Source organism: Podarcis bocagei (assembly GCF_964188305.1).
Source record: "Podarcis bocagei genome assembly, chromosome: 16".
In the NCBI taxonomy this organism is placed as follows: Eukaryota; Metazoa; Chordata; class Lepidosauria; order Squamata; family Lacertidae; genus Podarcis; species Podarcis bocagei.
This window is the reverse complement of record NC_138142.1, coordinates 35273002-35295235: the sequence shown is the minus strand read 5'-3', so window position 1 is coordinate 35295235 and position 22234 is coordinate 35273002. Positions and strand designations below refer to the sequence as shown.

Below are 22234 nucleotides of genomic sequence, written 5' to 3'. Positions count from 1 at the left end.
ACAGATCCAGCACTGCGAAAGATTTGTGGTTTGTACTACCTTCTGTAACAGTTGTACATAAGAGTTTGCTTGCCATGACGATAGTCTGCGGGCTGGGGGGGGAGGTGTTATTTCTGAGAGCTTAACATGTCTTGGGGCAGTTCCTATGGGTTGGACAGGGTCCTGGGACTTGAGGAGCATTGGGTCAGTTGCTATTCCCCCACATCGCTGCGGTCCCTCAGGATCCCATTCCAAGGTTTTCCCACCACCCACAGGATGCAACCACCCTTCAAGATACGCTTTTCCTACCCAGTCAGAAGTTGTGTGTAGGTCCCATATACAGCAGAATCTTCGGACGCAAATACCTTGGTAGGTGGAAGTAGCCATTTGATTGGTGCAATAAAATCCATAAGTCCAATGTTCGTAGTACATGGAATCTGTGTAGCTTTCCCAAAGTCCTTTGCCGATTTCAGAGGGTTGATAGTGTCTGCTGACTTTTCCCCATTCAGCTTGGATGTAAGTTCCATTGTGACAGGCCAAGCGGATCCATGGATCTTCAAGGGTGTATATGGCTCGTCCCAGGATGGCATAGGAGGCACTTCTGATGATAAGTTCCCAGGCTTGGGTGTTTCTGAGTCGTGGTCGGAAGGCATGGGGAATCAGGTTCCTAGTGCCTGACAGGCAGAAGTCGAAATCTCCCAAGGCGTTGAAATCGTTGGTGTCAGTAAGGTCGCGATCAAGGTAGAAGTGTTCCACGGGGGTGTCTCCACACTGGGACCCTGGCGGTACACTGGTGGTGACTGGAAGGAGGGTACAGATGAGGTACAGGGACGTCAGGCAGGCGATTCTCCAGGAAGTCATAGTGGTGAACCTGTAAAAAGAAAAGAAGACAGACAACACACACAGACACACACACACAAGGAGGGGGAGGGGTGACAAGAAGGGGGGAACAAGGGGGAGAAGAGAGATTATCCAGTGTTGGAGCTGGTTTTTTCTTCCTTCCGGAACTGCATTCTGATGGGGGGTTGATCGGGGTCTTCTGGGCTAGGATCGACAAGTATCCTCGAGAGCCACTTTTCTTCAGAACTCTTCCCTGGTTCCTCTCCAGCTGCTAGGGGACTACGATTACCCCCGTTGTCATCAGTTGGGCAATCCTCATTGTCAGGCAGAGTCACGTCCGGCGGGGGGTCTGGGTCTGCGTCAGGGAAGCTTGGAGGATTGGACGTCTTGCAGAAGGTGTAATGGATCCAAGCACTCCTCTCTGATATTTTAATTGCGGTGGGTGTCGTGAGAAGGATCTGAAAGGGGCCTTCCCATGATGGCTCTAGAGTGTCCTTCCTAAATGATTTCACTAGGACCCAGTTCCCAGGTTGAAAGGGATGGGCATCCACATCCAGGGGAACATTTTGATTTGCTGCAGCGTATTGGTGCAGCTTCTTAAGATGTCGCTGTAGTTGTATAACATAATTAGTCAGTTCGTTTTCTCCCACCTCAAGTTCGGACACAGGAAGCTGAGTGGTGTGGGTAGGGGATGGGCGCCCAAACAAGAGTTCATAAGGGGAAAGTTTTAAGGTTCCTCTCGGTTGACTCCTGATATTGTGTAATACGATAGGAAGGGCGTTGATCCACTTGAGACCAGTGGCTGCACATATTTTTCCTAACTGAGTTTTGATTAGTCCATTCATGCGTTCAGTTTGCCCTGACGATGAGGGATGATACGGGGTGTGCAGCTGCCATTTAATGCCGAACGCTTTTGCTACTGACTGTACTATTTCTGCAGTAAAATGAGAGCCCCGGTCGCTGTCTAGACGTCTAGGTACTCCAAACCTGGGAATGATTTCTTGTACCAGAATACGGGCCACAGTTTGTGCAGTTGCACGCTTGACTGGATATGCTTCGGGCCAAAAGGACAACTGATCTGTTATGACAAGTATGAATTTATAGCCTAAGCATTTGGGAAGTTCTGCAAAGTCCAGTTGCAGGCTTTCAAAAGGGAGAAAAGCCCATGGTCGAGACCCAGGGGGCTTTTTGGGTTCCCTCTTTGGGTTGTAGCTGGCACAGATAGTGCAGTTCTTTGAAACAGCCTTTGCATGTTGATGAGCGCCTGGGGCGTACCAGTGTCTAAGGAGACTATCGGCCAGTCTATTTGCCCCCCAATGTGTGCATTGATGTAGGATACGCAAGTGTTTGGGGACCCATGCTTTGGGCATTATGAGGCGCCCATCAGGAAGTGTCCAGGTTTGACCAACTTTATGCCCCCCTATGTCCTGCCAATGCTTAACCTCCTCAGCCTGGGCTGAGTTGTACATACGTGTAAAATCAACGTCTGAAGGCACTACAAGAGCCTGGAATTCATTTTGAGGCTGTGAGGAAATTGCGGCTTCCTGAGCTGTAGAGTCGGCGATGCGATTTCCGACAGAGACAAAATCAGTTCCATTAGTGTGCGCTTTGCAATGAATTACAGAAATAGCCTCAGGAAGATGTATTGCATCCATGAGCCGCTTTACAAGTGGTGCATGTGAGATTTGGGTCCCTGCTGCTGTTAGAAATCCTCTTTGTTTCCATAGTATTCCTGTAGCATGGACTAGACCAAAACAGTATTTGGAGTCTGTATATATATTAATGCGCTTTCCTTCACTTAATTCGCATGCTCTTATTAAGGCAATTAGTTCAGCAGCTTGTGCACTATACCTAGGACTGATAGGCGCTGCTTCCAATATACTCTCATGGGTGACTACAGAATATCCTGTCTTCCGTACTCCAGAAATGGTTTTTGAACTCCCATCTGTAAAGATGGTGAGATCTGGGTCCTTTAATGGTAGATAATCTAAATCATCTCGTGGTTTTTCAGCCAGCCTGACAGCTTGGGTACAATCATGGTGGGGGGTGCCGTCATCAGGGAGTGGAAGGAGGGTTGCAGGATTGAGTGTATTAACCCTCTTAATGCGGACGTTTGAAGGGGTCAGTAGGGCAGCTTCATATTGGCTGAGTCTGGCGTTACTGAAGTGTTGGCAGCCGCGCAAATTTAGCAAGGTGGCTACTGCATGGGGCACATTTAGGACAAGTTCTTGGTTTTGCACGATTTCTAACGCCCTTTCCACCAATTCTGCTGATGCAGCTATTGCTCTCAGGCATCCTACTGTCCCTTTTGCAACGCTGTCCAGCTGGACGCTATAATAGGCAACTGGCCTTTCCTGTCCCCGGAATGTTTGAGTCAGAACCCCTGAAGCCACCCCTCTCTGTTCATGAACAAACAAGGAAAAGGGAAGCCGATAGTCAGGGAGCCCTAGGGCAGGTGCTGATCTTAGTTCACGTTTTATGGTTTCAAAGTTATTGAGGCACTCCTTAGTCCAATTAAGGGGTTCTGGTCCATCCTTATTAGTCATCTGCACCAGAGGTTTGGTCAGTTCACCATACCCCGGGATCCAGGCACGGCAGAATCCACTCATTCCTAGGAAACCTCTCAATTGTTTTTTAGTCTTTGGTAAGGGAACTCTCTCAATAGCTTCTACTCTTTCTGAGGTAAGGGCTCTAGTTCCCTGCCCTATAATATGGCCCAAATATTTGACTTTGGTAAGGCAGTACTGAAGTTTTTTTGGTGAGACTTTGTGCCCCTTGTGTGCCAATGCTGTAAGGAGGTAAATGGTGTCCTTTTGACAATTTTCCTCTGAGGTACTACTCAAGAGCAAGTCATCAACATACATCAAGAGTGCGGATCCTGCTGGGAACATTAAGTCCTGTAGGTCCTTATGCAGGGCTGATGCGAAGATGGTAGGGCTTTCTACATAGCCTTGGGGCAATCTAGTCCATGTTAATTGACTGCTTCCCCATGTAAACGCGAAAAGGAACTGGCTTTCCTCATGGACTCTTATAGAGAAAAATGCAGAGCACAGGTCCACGACACTGAAGTGTGTGCTGTCAGGAGGGATTCCTGTTAATATGGTATTTGGATTGGCCGTGATGGCATGTCTTGGGATTACAAAATTATTTATGATCCGCAAGTCCTGCACAAGGCGGTATCTGATGGGAGTACCTGGGGGGCCAGGTTTCTTGACAGGCAGGAGGGGTGAGTTACATGGACTGGCACAGGGCACAAGGATTCCTTGATCCATGAAGTCCTTTATCATTGGTTTCAATCCTTCTATTGCTTCTGTGGGGAGGGGATATTGCTTGACGCAAGGAAAAGGAATGTCTGTGCGGTATTTGATTATAACGGGGTCTGCAGATTTAAGAAGTCCTACTGCTGTGGAAGTGGTTCCCCATAGCCAAGGGGGCACAGTGTTCTCAATAGAAGGGGGTATTCCTACATCAGAGAGGTTTTCCTCTTTAACAATGCCTTGGAATGAGGCTACTGAGTCTTCAGGCATATGTAGGTAAATGCCATCAGGACTGCACATAATGGTAGCCTTGAGCTTACATAAAAGATCTCTTCCTAACAAATTTACAGGGCTTGAGGTGAGGAGAAAGGAATGCTCAGCTGCTAGAGGTCCCAAGGTAACAGTAGTGGGTTTGGAAAGATTACATGTCCTGGGAATTCCGTCAATGCCCATGATGCGTTGTTTTTGTTGGCTTGGGCTCAAATGACTATTACTTAGGGTAGAAAATGTAGCACCTGTGTCCACTAAACATCGATATTCATGTCCATCAATATTTATGGAACAAATAGGTTCATCTGAGGATAGATGAAAGGTTGGGCAAACTAGGGCAACAAAGTCGGAACTCCCTGCTGATTGTCAATAATTAGAGTAATGCTGTTGGTTCTGAAGAAAAGGATTTTGAAGTTGTTGCCCATGGCTCTGGTTCAGGGCCGGATTTAAATTAGTGGAATTCGTAGAGTTATGTGCTGAAACAGGGTCATCTAGGCGGTTAGGACAGTCTCTTCTAAAATGTCCCTCCTGCTGGCAGTGGAAACATTTCAGGACAGCGGGTCTATTACAGGAATTCTGTGGTGGGTTCATTTGAGCGAGTGGGTTATTATTTTGTCGAGGTCCTCGGAGACCAGTCTGAGGATAGGGATGGTTCAGCTGGGGTCTTTGAGAGTTTTGATAGGGGTGATTCATTTGAGGTTTATGAGAGTTCTGAGGGGTTCTGTAAGGTGGGCTTAGAGGCTGGGAGCTGTAGGGTGCCCTGAGGGCCAGAGCTAAGACTCTAGCTTTCTCCTCCCTTTCTCTTATTTCTTCCTTTTTCCTTCTTTCATCTCTTCCGTCGAAAACTGTCTTTGCAATAGCTAAGATTTCGGACATTGGCTTTCCTTCATAGCCTAATTGGAGGTTGAGAACCTTTTTTATATCTGGGTTTGATTGGTCCTTGAAAAAACTTTTTACGATGATTTGATTCTCAGGATTGTCAGGGTCTATTCCACCCCAAGTCCTGAAAGCTGATATTAGTCTGGTGTAAAAGGCAGAAGGGGTTTCGTCTGACCCTTGACTGATGGCTTGGATTTTTGTCCAATTTATGCCCTTTTTCCCCGCTAATTTTATGCCTTCCAGTATGGCTTTCCGGAAGATTTTTAAGCTCCAGATTCCTTCTTCTGTGTTATAGTCCCAACTTGGGTCATTATGTAGTTGAGGCACAGTTACCAGTTCAGCGTTGGCGGGTTTTTTGTCTTGGAATTGGGGTTTTCCTAATGCTTCTGCTGCCTTATTAAATATTTCCTCTCTTTCTGGGTCATTGAAGAGGGCGTTTAGGAGCATGTGAACATCAGCCCATGAAGGGTTGTGGGTTGAAAAAATAGTAGATATTTGACGATAGCATCGATCTGGATCTTCCTTTAAGGTGGTCATTTGATTTGACCAGTTCATTAGATCAGATGTAAGAAAGGGAACGTGGGAATACACAAACGTGGTAGGTCCTTCCGCGGTTGCTGGGGCCAGCGGAACGGATCTAAGGGGATACTGTCCCTTCCCTGTAATCTCAGAGTCTTTTGTTGAATCATTGAGGTTTTGTTCCCTTTTTGAATTAGCAACAACTTCTAATGCAGTAAGTAGTTGGGACACTAATTCTTCATCATGGAGTTTGCTACGAGTCCGATTTGCTACTGGGCTTGGGTTTAAATCTGGCATGGGAGGGGTGGAACTGTTAGTCAAGGTTCTATTAACGTCGATTTGCTTTAATTCGGGCATGGATGGCGTGGTATTTGTAGTTGAGGCTCTACCGATGTCAGACTGCTGGAGGTCTAGCGCTTGTGGACCATTGTTTTCTGCACTGGGAAGGCTGGCAGGGGTTGAAGTCCCAGACAAAGTGGAAAGCCTAAGCTCATTCTCAGGTGGTGGGGGAAAGCCAGTGATAGGTTGCTGCCTTGGAAATAAAACTAGAGGACTGGGATCGTCTTCTATAACGTCTTGATAGGAAGGGGGCTTCTTCTGGGTTGTTAGAATGGGCATCTGCCGGGACATGACACTTCCAGCTCTTAATTTCTCTCGGGAGCATTCGAATAGCTCAAGATATCGGATCTGAAGGGGATACTGGTCTTCCAGGGCAGTGCGTAGAGCAGCAAGGCGCTGGATGTTAAAAGATCCTTCCTTCACCCACCTTATTTCGTAAGGGTATCTTGTGGTAGCCCGCACCCAATTTTTGGTGCAGTGCTTCACCAATTTGGATCTGCAGAGGGTTCCAGTACCTGGCAATTCTTCCCAGGCTTTTAGTACATAATTAAGTGGACTGTCAGAGTCCAGGCGGGAAGTAAGCGCCAATTGGGCTTCCTTCTCGCCAGGGGTCTGAGGACTATTGCCTTTTGACAAGGGTGCACCCATTTTCTCAAGTGGAAGGGGTTGGACCTGGGCAATCTTCCGAAGGGTCCGAAATAAGGGAAACCTGGACAAATCTCTGAGGGGAACTGGACAAATCTCCGAGGGGGAAAACCTGGGGATACCTCACTTAATCTCTATTCTACAATTGGACAAATCTCCAAGGGGGAAAACCTGGGGATACTTGGACAAATCTCCGAGGGGAACTGGACAAATCTCCGAGGGGGAAAACCTGGGGATACCTCACTTAATCTCTATTCTACAATTGGACAAATCTCCAAGGGGGAAAACCTGGGGATACTTGGACAAATCTCCGAGGGGAACTGGACAAATCTCCGAGGGGGAAAACCTGGGGATACCTCACTTAATCTCTATTCTACAACTCACAGCAACCTCCCTGCCTTTTACAATCTAACTCAGAGTCCCTACTGAACGCTTGCACACTTGCAATGCCAGATTGAGACTCAGAAATGACAAAGAAGGAAAGGAATCAGGTGCCCTTGCTTTCTCCGCTCACAGGTCATCTCTAACAAAGATCGCCATGGCAGAGGTGCGGCTACACCTGGGAGTTATAGTTTTGGGAATTATAGTTTTCAGTGCAGAAGAAATTGCACAACCTTTCTGGGCAAAACTCCGAAGGAATAGGTTGGCATACAGAGTTAAGTGGAAGAAATCACACACAACCTTTGCCTGGGCATACTCCGAAGGGCTAAGGCTGGTGTTGAGATCGAGGGGACAGAAAGGAGTAGAAGGCAATTTTTTCAAGAGTTAAAGTGAGGAAAGAAGTAAGGATTTGAGAAGTATAGGTTTGCTGTGGTTTGCAGAATCCCACCCCACTACCCGTTTCCCTGCTTATACTCACTTCGCAAGCGCGGTGTCTCTCGTCCTTCAGGAAGCTTCCAATTTTGAGATGACAGGAATATTGGGGAGAGAAACAGTCAGAAGGAAACAACCCCCCCCCCCAAACAGCCGGCTAGATCACCGTTGCTTTTTCCTGGTTGGTCCTGTTGAGGATCCCAGTTAGAGCCGGGACTCAAGGTTTACCAGGGAAAGAAAAGCCCCCCTTGCAAACGGCTGGGTGCGCTTGGGCTTTCAGTCCCTGACACCCCAAAAATCCCGGGTAACCGGCTCCTGCCTGGCTCGCCAAAAATGTAATAAATTTTGATTGCCTCCCCAAGGGGCCCCCTCCTCAGAAGAAGGACCAGGGCCCTGGAAGGAGCGCAAATGAAGGCTCTGTACCGGTCGGGAAGAGACAGAGACCACACCAGGATTGGAAAAAGCAAAGCCTGATCTTTATTGAAAGAACAGGAAAAAAAACAAACCAACAACACAAAAAACTGTTGCAACAGGGTCCCCGCTCACGCAATGACACGGAGTCAGAGACCCTGAACAAAGGGACTGCCTTGATTCTTATACCTTTTGATTTTCATTCAGATCAATAGCAAGGAGGTGGGGGGAAGCGATATGAGGGGTGTGAAGAGTTGATTAACATAAGGTAAACAGGATGTTGAAAGAGTTTCTGGAGGTGTCAATTTGCTGAAGGGCTCAGGTGGTAGGTGTCGATCTTCAGGTGGTATGTGTCGATCTTCGTGTTAATTAATTTTGGATCTGCTTAAAATGGCTTTTCCTTTATCTACAGGAAAACCTCCGCAACTGTTGATAATCAGCATGCAGGTGTGAGGCTGGATGTTTGAGAAGATGTTCGGGAAATAACTTAAATGTTAATGTGAAATCCTATTCTGCATTGCTATCAATTCGGGTGATAGCCTGATGTTTGCATACTTTTTTGGAAAATAGGATTGCTTTATTTTGAGCTCATATCTGTGTGTATTCATGGTATGGTTTGCAGACCCAGTAGGAGGCAGTGTGGTGGATTGAGTTTTGGCAGCCTTTTGGATACACTATTGAGTCAAGTATATACATTTTGAAATATTTAGATTGTTACATTATTTTAAAACTACATTTTGGATACATTCAGAAAAGTACAGCAAACTACATTTTGGATACATTCAATACTTTTAAAAGGATAGCTTCATGGAGAAAGAGGTACATGGCAACAGGCACGTTACGTTAAGATGATGCATTAAAAGGCACACATTATATTACATTCAATGATACGTGAAGAGACACAGTAAGATGGCATCTTCCCAACAATGCATTCTTTAAGGCACAGTTTATTATTATTGTGAGACTTGGGTAGGATGATATCATTAGGATCATTTTACCTTTATTCTCCTCTCTGACCCTGACTCTCTTATGACAGTGGCAATGCTACTGAATGCCAGCTGCTTGGAATTACAAGGGCATAAAGGTAAAGGGACCCCTGACCATTAGGTCCAGTCATGGCCGACTCTGGGGTTGCGGTGTTCATCCCGCTTTATTGGCCGAGGGAGCCAGCGTACAGCTTCCGGGTCATGTGGCCAGCATGACTAAGCCGCTTCTGGCAAACCAGAGCAGCGCACAGAAACGCTGTTTACCTTCCTGCCGGAGCGGTACCTATTTATCTACTTGCACTTTGATGTGCTTTCAAACGGCTAGGTTGGCAGGAGCAGGGACTGAGCAACGGGAGCTCACCCCGCCGCAGGGATTTGAACCGCTGACCTTCCGATCGGCAAGTCCTAGGCTCTGTGGTTTAACCCACAGAGCCACCCATGTCCTTATTGGCTCTGGTGCCATGCGTGGATTCGGAGACTGGAAGAGCAAGACACTCACAGCCTGCATGTCTACTCAGCTGCAGCCTTGGCTCTGCTCAAGGGCTGCTGGATCAGAGCAGGCCGTAATTCTGAGCAAGCTAAGAGCTGGTGACATTTTAACAGCCTGCCAAAATGGGCTCATGAATGCCTGGGGATTAGCTATCCATCAGGAAGCTGGCTTGGAAGCGAGCCTGTTTGAGAGGCTGTTGCTTGTGGTCAGGGGAGCTCCTTGTGGAGAGGAGAGAGAGAGAGAAAGAGAGATTCAGGACGGGCCCCTGAATCCCTCCCCAAAATAGTCCTTTTTCGTACAAATGTTCATTGGCTTAGGGCCGTTTCTGTCACAAGATGTGACCGAAAGGTGTCTTGAGGAAAAGGGAATAGTGTTTCCCATTCTTGAGTCTCCAGCTGTTGTTGGACTACAACTCCCATCATCCCTAGCCACTGGTCCTGCTAGCTAGGGATGATGGGAGTTGTAGTCCAACAACAGCTGGAGGCCAAAGTTTTGGAAACACTGAACTAGAAGAAGAGATGGAACTAGAAGAGAAAGTCCCTACCAGAGAAGGACAGCAGATCCATCAAGTTGATGGATTGTGTGGAAATGGCTAAAATGACGGAAGAATAAGAAAACAGGAAGACCAAAATTTTAATAAGGAATGGGGGAAATGTATACCCTATCTTTTACGTTCTGCCCGGACGCTGAGGTCCAGCGTCGAGGGCCTTCTGGCGGTTCCCTCATTGCGAGAAGCAAAGCTACAGGGAACCAGGCAGAGGGCCTTCTCGGTAGTGGCGCCCGCCCTGTGGAACACCCTCCCATCAGATGTCAAAGAGATAAACAACTACCTGACATTCAGAAGACATCTTAAGGCAGCCCTGTTCAGGGAAGTTTTTAACGTGTGATATTTTACTGTATTTTTGGTTTCTATGGAAGCCGCCCAGAGTGGCTGGGGAGGCCCAGCCAGATGGGCGGGGTATAAATAATAAATTGTTGTTGTTGTTGTTGTTGTTGTTGTTGTTGTTGTTGTTGTTGTTGTTGTTGTTGTTGTTTTAAATGTTTGTTTTCCTTCTTGGATTGTACCCCCAAGTGTGTTTTATAAGCTGGTCTCCAACCGTAATTAATAAACTATCTATCTAACCTATCTTAAAAAACCATTGTAAACAGTTAAAATTGTTACTAGGATTGGAATATCACTTGTAGTTTAAGGGTGAATTTTGGACACAGTGGAGATGTAAAAGATGTGGATTGTCATAAAAGATGCAGGAGGAAACGATTAACAACAGGACCCACAAAGGGGAGGAGGGGTCCAGGAGATTCCTTGGAATCTTATTTCCATGTTGTACGTCCAATATGTGAATGTAAAGTTTTAATCTTAAAAACAATTTTTTTTAAAAAAAAGAGGAGACACTGAACGAGAGGGAGGCTCACTGATATTTAATACAGTCATGGTAGCTCAAGAAAACCTGCGTATTAATAGGCAGTCAGTGTCTGAATACCAATCACTGAACATCCTGATTTAGGAAGCTGTATGGCTCACTGGTGAAAAGAGATAAGTAGGTGAAATATACTCGGAGTCCATAGTGGATTTCATGCTCTTTATTCAGCTCATAGTGGTGAGGAGGAATGAAAGTTGTCCCAGAATGTCTGCTTTATATACATTATTTACACAATGGGCCCCACGTGATTGGCTAATTCTGGAATTCTCCTGTAGGCCAATCAGGTTGCGGATTCACTTCCACCTGGAGCTGGATTGGGTGGCTCCTGTGGACCAATCAGACTGCTGCATTCTGAATCCTATTGTTCTAGGACCAATCAGACTGCTGCATTCTGGATCCTATTGTTCTAGGACCAATCAGACTGCTGCATTCTGAACCCTATTGTTCTAGGACCAATCAGACTGCTGCATTTTGGATCCTAGTCAACTCAGTACCTAACAGTAGGGATGTCTGCCTTGTTGTGCATATGCTCTGTGTTCGTTCTGAACGGTGTTTGCTTTACTCTGCCTGCTTCCTTCTCCACCTCCACGCAGGGACCCTGGGCACAGACACGGAAGAGCGGTTGGTAGAACATCTCCTGGATCCGTCACGGTACAACAAGCTGATCCGCCCGGCCACCAATGGATCCGAGTTGGTCACTGTGCAGCTGATGGTATCATTGGCCCAGCTCATCAGCGTGGTACGTACCAAAGATGGGGAACTGGGAACTGCCAAACGGGTCAAAATGCTGTTCAAAGCAGAGGTCTTCTGTAAGTCTGGAGAAAGCTTCCTTCCTGGAGCTGCCCTTTTAGAATCATAGAACTGCAGAGTTCGAAGGGATCCCCAACAGTCATCTAGTCCAACCCTCTGCAAGGTGGGCATCACAGCGAAGGAATCCCTGACAGTTGGCCACCCAATCTCTGCTTCGCCTTGCTGAGTTATATTCCTGTGTAGGAATCATTTTGGAGAAAATCTGGCCCTTTTTTAGGTCATCCTCCTTGGTATCATTGGATGCGGGTGGCGCTGTGGGTTAAACCACAGAGCCTAGGGCTTGCCGATCAGAAGGTCGGCGGTTCGAATCCCCGCGACGGGGTGAGCTCCCGTTGCTCGGTCCCTGCTCCTGCCAACCTAGCAGTTCGAAAGCAAGTCAAAGTGCAAGTAGATAAATAGGTATCGCTCCAGCGGGAAGGTAAACAGCATTTCCATGCGCTGCTCTGGTTCGCCAGAAGCGGCTTAGTCATGCTGGCCACATGACCCGGAAGCTGTACGCCGGCTCCCTCAGCCAATAAAGCGAGATGAGCGCTGCAACCCCAGAGTCGGTCATGACTGGACCTAATGGTCAGGGGTCCCTTTACCTTTACCTTACCTTGGTATCATTATATGTGTCTTTCCCAGCCAGTCTGTTTCTTAATGTTTCTAGTCTTTCTAAAATTTTAGCTTGGACTGAGGATGGGAATGACCAGAATTGAGTTAGAGTGTTTTCTTCTATAGAGAAATTGTCCTTTTGCTCGCTCACAGGGCATTGCAAACCGTGTAAGGGTGTGCTTTTACTTTTTAATTTTGGGGTCTCTTGTTTATGACCTTTTGGAGTTGGTTCTCCTTTTTGGATTTTTCCTGGTCTTCTACCATTGGCTAACCACACTTGGCATCAAAGAGGGTCAATGGTACAATATTTTCAAAGAATCTTAGTCTTGCTATCCTTTCCTTTAAGAAGAGATGTCTTGATCTGTGGATAAATTTGGCCAAATTTTGATCTTGAAAGGTGATCATTGCTCGTACCAAGTAACCATCATAATGTAAGTACTCTCTATAACATGGTGTCATCCCGCCCAAAGCTTGTGGTGCTACAAGTCCCACCAGCTCTGACCATTGGCCAGGCTGGCTGCTGGGGGCTTGAGCTTGTGTTCAAAGAAGATTGGACAGGAGCTATCCGTAGCTACTGCCCACAATGCCCCCACGACTGAAAAATAAAAAAATTCCTTCCAGTAGCACCTTAAAGACCAACTAAGTTAGTTCTTGGTATGAGCTTTCGTGTGCATGCACACTTCTTCAGATACACTGAAACAGAAGTTGCCAGACCCTTCTATATAGTGAGAAGGTGGGGAGGGGTATTACTCAGAAGGGTGGTGGGAATGGGAGATTGGCAGATAGCTGAGATGAGCCTGTTGACGACTCTTAACGACTGTAATATGTCTTACAGGAAAAGGCAAGGGGTGAGAAGGTGAGAAGTGGCTTAGTCATGTATAATGAGATAAGAATCCAATGTCTCTGTTCAGACCAGGTCTCTCCATTGTTTTAATTTGGGAATGAGTTGTAATTCAGCAGCTTCTCTTTCCAGTCTATTTCTGAAATTCCTTTGTAGTAAAACAGCTACTTTGAGATCTTGTATAGAATGTCCTGGGAGATTGAAGTGTTCTCCTACTGGTTTCTCTGTTTTGTGATTCTTGATGTCAGATTTATACGACTGAAGGCAGCAATGCTACTGAGAACCAGTCACTGGAAGCTGCAGGAGCGGGGATGGCCCTTGTGGTCAGGAGCTGCTTGCATCTGGCTGGTCGCTGTGAGGAGAAGATGCTGGACTAGCCTTTGGCTTGACCCAGGGGCTCTTCTCGTGTTCTTCACTTCAATTCAAAGTATTTGTGTTGACCTTTAAAGCCCTAAACGGCCTCGGTCCAGTATACCTGAAGGAGCGTCTCCACCTCCATCGTTCTGCCCGGACACTGAGGTCCAGCACCGAGGGCCTTCTGGCGGTTCCCTCGCTGTGAGAAGCCAAGTTACAGGGAACCAGGCAGAGGGCCTTCTCGGTGGTGGCACCCGCCCTGTGAAACGCCCCCCCATCAGATGTCAAAGAGAACCACAACTACTACCAGACTTTTAGAAGACATCTGAAGGCAGCCCTGTTTAGGGAAGCTTTTAATGTTTGATGCATTACAGTATTTTAATACAGTGGTACCCCAGGTACTCTTCAGGTTATATACGCTTCAGGTTACAGACTCCACTAACCCAGAATTAGTACCTTGGGTTAAGAACTTTGCTTCAGGATGAGAACAGAGATCGCGCAGTGGTGGCGCGGCGGCAGCAGGAGGCCCTATTAGCTAAAGTGGTGCTTCAGGTTAAGAACAGTTTCAGGTTAAGAACGGACCTCCGGAACGAATTAAGTTCTTAACCCGAGATACCACTGTATTTTGTTGGAAGCCACCCAGAGTGGCTGGGGAAGCCCAGCCAGATGGGCAGGGTATAATTATTATTATTATTATTATTATTATTATTATTATTATTATTACTATTACTATTATTATTCTGATGCCTTTTCTTTTGCTTCTGTTGACAGCACGAGCGGGAGCAGATCATGACCACCAACGTGTGGCTGACCCAGGTAAGTTGCCTGCCACCACCCCTCTCTTTATTTATTTACTCATAAATAGAACCAATGTGCCCCTTTTCAATAATAGTGGTTTGCTTAATCACTTACCTTCTGCTGCAGTTGGAAGCAGGAAGGGGGAAATGAGCACCATGCGGGACACTATCTAGACCAGAGGCTCCAGCTGTTGCAAAATGCTGCAGGGAGACTGTTGATGGAGACAACCACCAGTGCATCATCCATCAATCATCAGTGCTCAAAAGCTTACACTGGCTGCCCATACACTACCAGGCCTGATTCAAAGGTCTTGCATTAATTTACAAGCCCCATAACAACCAGGGTTCAAGATATCGCAAGGACCACTCTGATTTCTCATATCACTGCCCAGTCACTGCGGTATTTGGGGGAGTCACTGTTAGAGGTCCCCCATAACTCAGATGCACAGCCCCAAGGAATCCTGGGAATAGTAGCTTGTTAAAGGTGTCGAGAATTCTTACCAGCTCCATCTGGTACACTGGTTGAGACCCTACCTGCCTGCAGACTGTCTCGCCAGAGTGGTACATGCTGTGCTTTTTTTTCTTAAAAAATGTTTAGGGGTACTCTCATCTCCCTACTCATATTGAAATACTGCCCCTCAATGAGACCAAACTTAGATTCACAAAATGTTTAGGGGTATGCGTACCCCTGCGTCCCCCCAGAAAAAAGCACTGGGTACATGATCTGGTTATCTGCCGCTTGGACTACTGCAATGCACTCTACGTGGGGCTGCCTTTGAAGGTGACTTGGAAACTACAACTAATCCAGAATGCGGCTGCCAGACTGGTGACCTTCTGATCAGCAAGTCCTAGGCTCTGTGGTTTAACCCACAGCACCACCCGCATCCCTGAATAAACGCCACCCGCGTTTATGCTGAATAAACGCCTGTAAATAATGCTTACACATGTCTTTGGTGCTGTGACTCGGACTTCTCACGACGGAAATGGCGGACAGAGACATGTGTAAGCATTATTTACAGACGTTTATTCAGCATAGTTCAGGAACAAAGGAAAAACATGTCTGCTTCCCTTCGTGTCCGACAAAAGAGCAAAGCAATAGCAATATACAAACGGACGTTCCCAGCAAGCCTGTGCTGGAAGTAAACAGGCATGTGACACACAACAGTCATGCCTGTTTCTTTTAAGGTGGAACAGAACTATATCCTAATAGAACCTTGCAAGCCACATGCATCTTTTTAATACTAAAAAAACCCCAAATAAGCCACTCTCACCCACCTGGAGATTCAGGACCTCCCCCTGCCACCTGGAAGGAGTGAGGCAAAACTGGAGACTTCAGGTCAGGCATGGGGATTTGGCCATCCCGATTGTGTCAAGCACCCCCCCATCTCTCTTTCTCCATTGCAGGAATGGGAGGATTATCGCCTTACATGGAACCCAGAGGAGTTTGATGACATGAAGAAGGTGCGGCTGCCATCCAAACACATCTGGCTTCCAGATGTTGTGCTCTACAACAAGTAGGTGCACCTCGGCATTCTTTGCCCTGGGTCTAATGCTTGCGGATCTCGGATGACAATAGTGAACCTGCAGTTCATGGGCTGTATTAGGACTGCAGAACCATCTGGAGGGGCCACCTTGCCCCCACCTTCCTCCTTGTCACAATGCCGCGGTGTCAGGAGAGCTTTCAAAGCCAGGCGTAGGGGACCTTTGGCCTTCCAAACGTTGCTGGACTACAACTCCCATGAGCCCCAGCAAGCATGGCTAATGGGCAGCGATGATGGGAGGTGTCGTTCAGCAACATCTGGAGGGCCAAAGGTCCCCTACACTTGCTTTTTTGGGGGGGGGATTTGATATCCTGCCTTTCACTCCCCTTCAGGAGTCTCAAAGCGGCTAACATTCTCCTTTCCCTTCCTCCCCCACAACAAACACTCTGTGAGGTGAGTGGGGCTGAGAGACTTCAGAGAAGTGTGACTGGCCCAAGGTCACCCAGCAGCTGCATGTGGAGGAGCGGAGACGTGAACCCGGTTCACCAGATTACGAGACTACCGCTCTTAACCACTACACCACACTTGCCTGCTGCTAGATAGGGATTGAGGTGGTTTAAAGGCAGGTTAGAAAGTGGAACATGCTTGTGTGTGTGTGAGAGAGAGAGAGAGAGAGAAAGAGACCGTGTATGTTTGACTGAGAGTGAGTGTGTATGTGTGAGAGACAGAATAACTGTATGTTTATTGGATCTGAAATGATAATAATAATAAATGATAATAATAATAATTTTTATTTTATACCCTGCCCTCCCCGGCCAGAGGTGGGCTCAGGGCGGCTAACACCAATAAAATAAAATCACAGTAAAAACATAATAGGGGGAAAAGAGAGGGAGAAAAAAAAAACCAATTTAAAATACAGGTTAAAATGCAGCCTCATTTTAAAATAGCTGATAAATCAAGACCATAAGGTGAGGGAAACATAAGGGTCAGACTGAGTCCAAACCAAAGGCCAGGCAGAGCAGCTCCATCTTGCAGGCCCTGCAGAAAGATGTCAAGTCCCGCAGGGCTCTAGTCTCTTGTGACAGAGCGTTCCACCACGTCGGGGCCAGTGCTGAAAAGGCCCTGGCCCTAGTTGAAACCAATCTAACCTCCTTGAGGCTTGGGACCTCCAAGGTGTTGTCATTTGTGGACCTTAAGGTCCTCCGTGGGGCATACCAGGAGAGGCAATCCTGTAGGTACGTGTGTCATAGGCCGCAGAGGGCTTTAAAGGTCAAAACCAGCACCTTAAACCTGACCCTGTACTCCACTGGGAGCCAGTGCAGTTGGTTCTAGAAAAAGAGGTGCCAGAACTCGCCACAAATGCCTCACTTGTTCTGTTAGAATGGCAATGGCGCCCACCTGAGAGGTGCTGGAACTGAGTTCCAACTGAAAGCCCTGGTTTCCGCATGGAACTGTAGAGTAACAAAGGACCATGAGAGTTGTCCAGTCCAACAGGAAATAGTTTTTAATTGTTTTTATACAGGAAAGCGCTTTTAAAGACCAATTTTCTTCATTTCATTGTTTCGGCTGTGGAGGTTCCTACTGTGAAAGCACTTCAAACTATATTATGGGCCACGATTCATAAATAGAATCAAACGGATAAAAAGGCAGGTCCGGGTGGCCTGCATTATGAGGAATGTGTGGATGGCATGGGTAGGCATTTGTGTGTGTGTGCACACGGTGCGTGAGCCCTGATCTGTGCACCTGCACCGCCAGGCTTTGGAGAATCGGATCCCTCCCCTGGTTGCCGTGAATAAGCAGATCAAATGAAAGGAGCGTTCTTACCAGTTAGTTTCTTTAATAAACACAGCAAGAGGCAAAGGAATGCATATCTCTCTAGAAATGGCGGTGCTCCCAGTAAAGGTTTTCCACTCCTTTGGCCCCATTAATCTGCATCACTCCTACGTCGGGTAACTTGTTGCCGCTGCGCTCTCTGTTCTATCACTCTTGGAGCCCGTCTAGTCCTAGGCATAAGGGGATCTGGAATGCTGTCCAAGGACACTGAATCTGCCAGCTGACCCTCTGCTGGTGTTTCCTCTTCTAGCTGTTCCTTATCCAGTATTTCCCAGCTTTTCACCTCTGGACTATGCCCTTCTGCAAACCGCTGTTCTAACTCAATACTGTCCTCCTGCCCTTGGGAAGCTTCAGGAGAAGGGGTCAGCGGCTCCCACCATTCCTCCTCCGACCAGCCTCTGACATGCACCCTCTAGAGCAGGGGTAGGCAACCTAAGGCCCGGGGGCCGGATTCGGCCCAATTGCCTTCTCAACTCAGCTCATGGACGGTCCGGGGATAAGCGTGTTTTTACATGAGTAGAATGTGTCCTTTTATTTAAAAGGCATCTCTGGGTTATTTGTGGGGCATAGGAATTCATTCATTTCCCCCTCCCCCAACAAAATATAGTCTGGCCCACTACATGGTTTGAGGGACGGTGGACTGGCCCACGGCTGAAAAGGGTTGCTGACCCCTGTTCTAGACCAACAATGAGCATTGCTTCCCCTTCTTCTCCCCTCCCCCAGCGCTGACGGGATGTACGAGGTGTCCTTCTACTCCAACGCCGTTGTCTCCTACGACGGCAGCATCTTCTGGCTCCCTCCGGCCATCTACAAGAGTGCCTGCAAAATCGAGGTGAAGCACTTCCCCTTCGACCAGCAGAACTGCACCATGAAGTTCCGCTCGTGGACCTACGACCGGACGGAAATCGACCTGGTGCTGAAGAGCGAGGTGGCCAGCTTGGACGACTTCACCCCCAGCGGGGAGTGGGACATCATCGCCCTGCCGGGACGGCGCAACGAGAACCCCAACGACTCCACCTACGTGGACATCACCTACGACTTCATCATCCGCCGCAAACCGCTCTTCTACACCATCAACCTCATCATCCCTTGCATCCTCATCACCTCCTTAGCCATCCTGGTCTTCTACCTGCCTTCCGACTGCGGCGAGAAGATGACCCTCTGCATCTCGGTCCTCTTGGCCCTCACCGTCTTCCTGCTTCTGATCTCCAAGATCGTGCCACCCACCTCGCTGGACGTGCCACTGGTGGGCAAGTACCTGATGTTCACCATGGTCTTGGTGACCTTCTCCATCGTCACCAGCGTCTGTGTGTTGAACGTCCACCACCGCTCACCCACCACCCACACCATGCCGCCCTGGGTCAAGGTGGTCTTCCTGGACAAACTGCCAACCCTCCTCTTCATGAAGCAGCCCCGGCAGAACTGCGCCCGACAGAGGTTGCGCCAGAAGCGGCAGAACCAGGAGCGGACGACCGGGAGCTTCTTCCTCCGCGAAGGAGCCAGGTCCTGCACTTGCTACGTCAACCCGTCTACGGTCAAGAAGTTCGGGGCGGGGAGCGGCGGTGATGGCGGGGGAAGGCCCTTTACGGAAACGTCGGAGCCGGGAGTCAACGGTTACCGGGACAGGCCGGGTCAAACGGTGCCACCGCCAGGCCCCTGTTGCTGCGGCCTGGAGGAGGCTGTGGACGGAGTACGCTTCATCGCGGATCATATGAAGAGTGAAGACGACGACCAGAGTGTGAGTGTCTGGAAGGGAAGGGGCTTGAGGGCGGGGGGGGGGGCTTTGTGGCCTTGTCAGTCTTGTAAATAACATACCCGCCAACATTTTTCTGAAGGAGCATCTCCACCTGCATTGTTCAGCCCGGACACTGAGGTCCAGCGCCAAGGGCCTCCTGGTGGTTCCCTCACTGCGAGAAGTGAGGTTACAGGGAACCAGGTGGAGGGCCTTCTCGGTAGTGGCACCCGCTCATCAGATGTCAAGGAAATAAACAACTGTCTGACTTTTAGAAGACATCTGAAGGCAGTCCTGTTTAGGGAAGTTTTTTATGTTCGATGTTTTATTGTGTTTTTTTAGTATTTAAAGTTTTTGTGACAGAAAAAGGAGTAAAAACTAGAAAAAAAACTTACAGCCACAATCATTCAAAATAATTCAAATTACAAACACTATAATTTTACTTTTATATCACATTCTCAATAATTTTCCAAATACCACCCCTCCCCCCACCCGACTTCCCCTCACCCATGTGAGATCTTATTGGCATTTGTATTATTGTTTCTTGTCTTAGCAGTTATTTATACTTAATAGTCATATCCTTTATAATATGATCTTGTAGCCTTGTGCGTCTTTCCCTTTACGTTTATGTTAAACTTAATTTCCATATCCATATTTTTTCATATATATCGCTACACACTCCCATTCTCTCTTGATTTTTGCTTGGGGCAGCCCCTAATTGATGCCGTTAATTTTGCCATCTCCATAAATTCACCATTCTCCATTCTGAAATATTTTTCCTGTTTTCTAATTTTTTGCCTCTAGTAATCTAGCCACTGCTGTCACATAGAGGAATATATTCTTTTTATCTTTGAGGATATTGTTGGTTGGTTTTATTGTGTTTTTAATATTCTGTTGGGAGCTGCCCAGAGTGGCTGGGGAAACCCAGTCAGATCGGTGGTGTATAAATAAATTATTATTATTATTATTATTATTATTATTATTATTATTATTATTATTATGAAAATAAGGACGTCCTATTCCAAAAGAATACTAATAATTCCCCACCCATTTGACTGTGCTGCCACAGCCACTCTGGGCGGCTTTCAACATATACAAAAACATAAAAAACATTTATATAGGGCTGACTTCAGATGTCTTCTAACGGTTTTGTAGTTACTGATCTCCTTGGCTCGGTGGTCACTCCATACCCTCCAACATTTCTCCAATAAAAATAGGGACGTCCTAAGGCAGGGATCAGCAAACTTTTTCAGCAGGGGGCCGGTCCACTGTCCCTCAGACCTTGTGGGGGCCGGACTATATTTTTTGGGGGGAGGGGGAAATGAAGGAATTCCTGTGCCCCACAAATAACCCAGAGGTGCATTTTAAATAAAAGCACACATTCTACTCATGTAAAAACACACTGATTCCTGGACCGTCCTTGGGCCGGATTCAGAAGGAGATTGGGCTGGATCCGGCCCCCGGGCCTTCGTTTGTCTGTCCATGTTCTAAGGGAAAGCGGGACATTCTGGGATTAAATCAGAAGCCGGGATGGCTTCTGCAAATCCAGGACTGTCCCTGGAAAATAGGGACAGTTGGAGCGCCTGAAATAAGCCCACAAAAAATTAGCAGGTTGCTTTCTCTCTCTGCGTGTAGGATATTAGGGGCTGCCATCCCTGCTCACTCCTCCAACCCCCCCCCCCACTTGCCAATCCCACTCCTACTCCCCCCTTTATCCCTCACCTATTCCCTTGCAGCTCCTCCAGCCCCCTCTGCTCACAGTTTTCTGCAAGCCCCCCCTCCATCAACGTTTTCCCCAACGCCTTTTAAAGGAGGCTGGGTGCTTCAGAGAGCGGTCATCTGGTCCAACCCCCTGCAATCCAGGAATCTCAGCCAAAACTTCCATGACAGCATCCTTTAGACCCAAGATGCCTGATGGGACTCACTTTCTAATTTATTTTTTACCACATATACATACAGTGGCAATGATCTCTGGGTGAAAACCAATCTGCCAGTCTTTGATATATAGACATAAAAAGAGCCCCTGCTGGACCAAGCTGATCACCCATCAGATGGGCGGGGTATCAATAATAAGATTATTATTATCTAATCCTGCCTCCTGTTCCCCAGGGAGCTCTGAGAATTGTAGCCGTGTGAGGGTCACAGGAGTTTCCTAACAGCTCTCAGCACCCTTAAACTACAGTTCCCAGGATTCTTTGCAAGGGGAGGAACCATGAGCATTTAATGTGATATCGCAATTGCTTTCAATGTGTGGTCTTGGGCTAAGGTTACCAGATTTTTTTCAGTGAATCCAGGGACACTTTTCAACTTCCTATTGAATAGATGGATTTTGTCAGGGGACTGATTTGTAAATCCGGGCACTGTCCCTGGGAAACAGGGACGTCTGGTAACCTTACCTTGGGCTATGTAGAACTTCCTTGTTCAGGCACAGTCTACCTCCGAATTCCAGTAGCTGGGGAACAAACTCAGTGGTTGCCTTTAAGGGTTCGATTTGGACACTTCTGCCTGAACACATTACAGTGGTACCTTGGGTTAATAACTTAATTCATTCTGGAGGTCCGTTCTTAACCTGAAACTGTTCTTAACCTGAGGTACCACTTTAGCTAATGGGGCCTCCCGCTGCTGCCACACAATTTCTGTTCTCATCCTGAAGCAAAGTTCTTAACCCGAGGTACTATTTCTGGGTTAGCGGAGTCTGTAACCTGAAGCGTCTGTAAACCAAGGAACCGCTGTATAACTCGACGCTTCGTTCTGATCAGTCAGGGCACTTCTTACAAAGCTTTCCCCACCATATCTCGAATCATCACCTCCTGAAACATGATGCACTGTTTTTTTTGGTGTTTTTTTTTAGAAAAAGGCTGTGGCAATTTCCCATCCCTTGGATGTTTCCTGGGGGCGACACAACTCTTCCTTGCTTCTTCCCCATCTCCCTGCCGCCTCTCC

At 47.5% G+C, this 22234-nt stretch overlaps 1 protein-coding gene across 1 annotated transcript in view; it reads left to right on the top strand.

Moving 5' to 3' along the window:
• The window catches only part of CHRNB2 (cholinergic receptor nicotinic beta 2 subunit), a 42716-nt gene that overhangs the window by 12402 nt on the left and 8080 nt on the right, over positions 1 to 22234 (top strand). The window contains exons 2-5 of the mRNA XM_081173654.1: positions 11443 to 11588; positions 14220 to 14264; positions 15650 to 15759; positions 18283 to 19297. Of these exons, the coding sequence (XP_081029780.1) occupies positions 11443 to 11588; positions 14220 to 14264; positions 15650 to 15759; positions 18283 to 19297 (1316 nt within the window). The remainder of the gene's footprint in view (positions 1 to 11442; positions 11589 to 14219; positions 14265 to 15649; positions 15760 to 18282; positions 19298 to 22234) is intronic.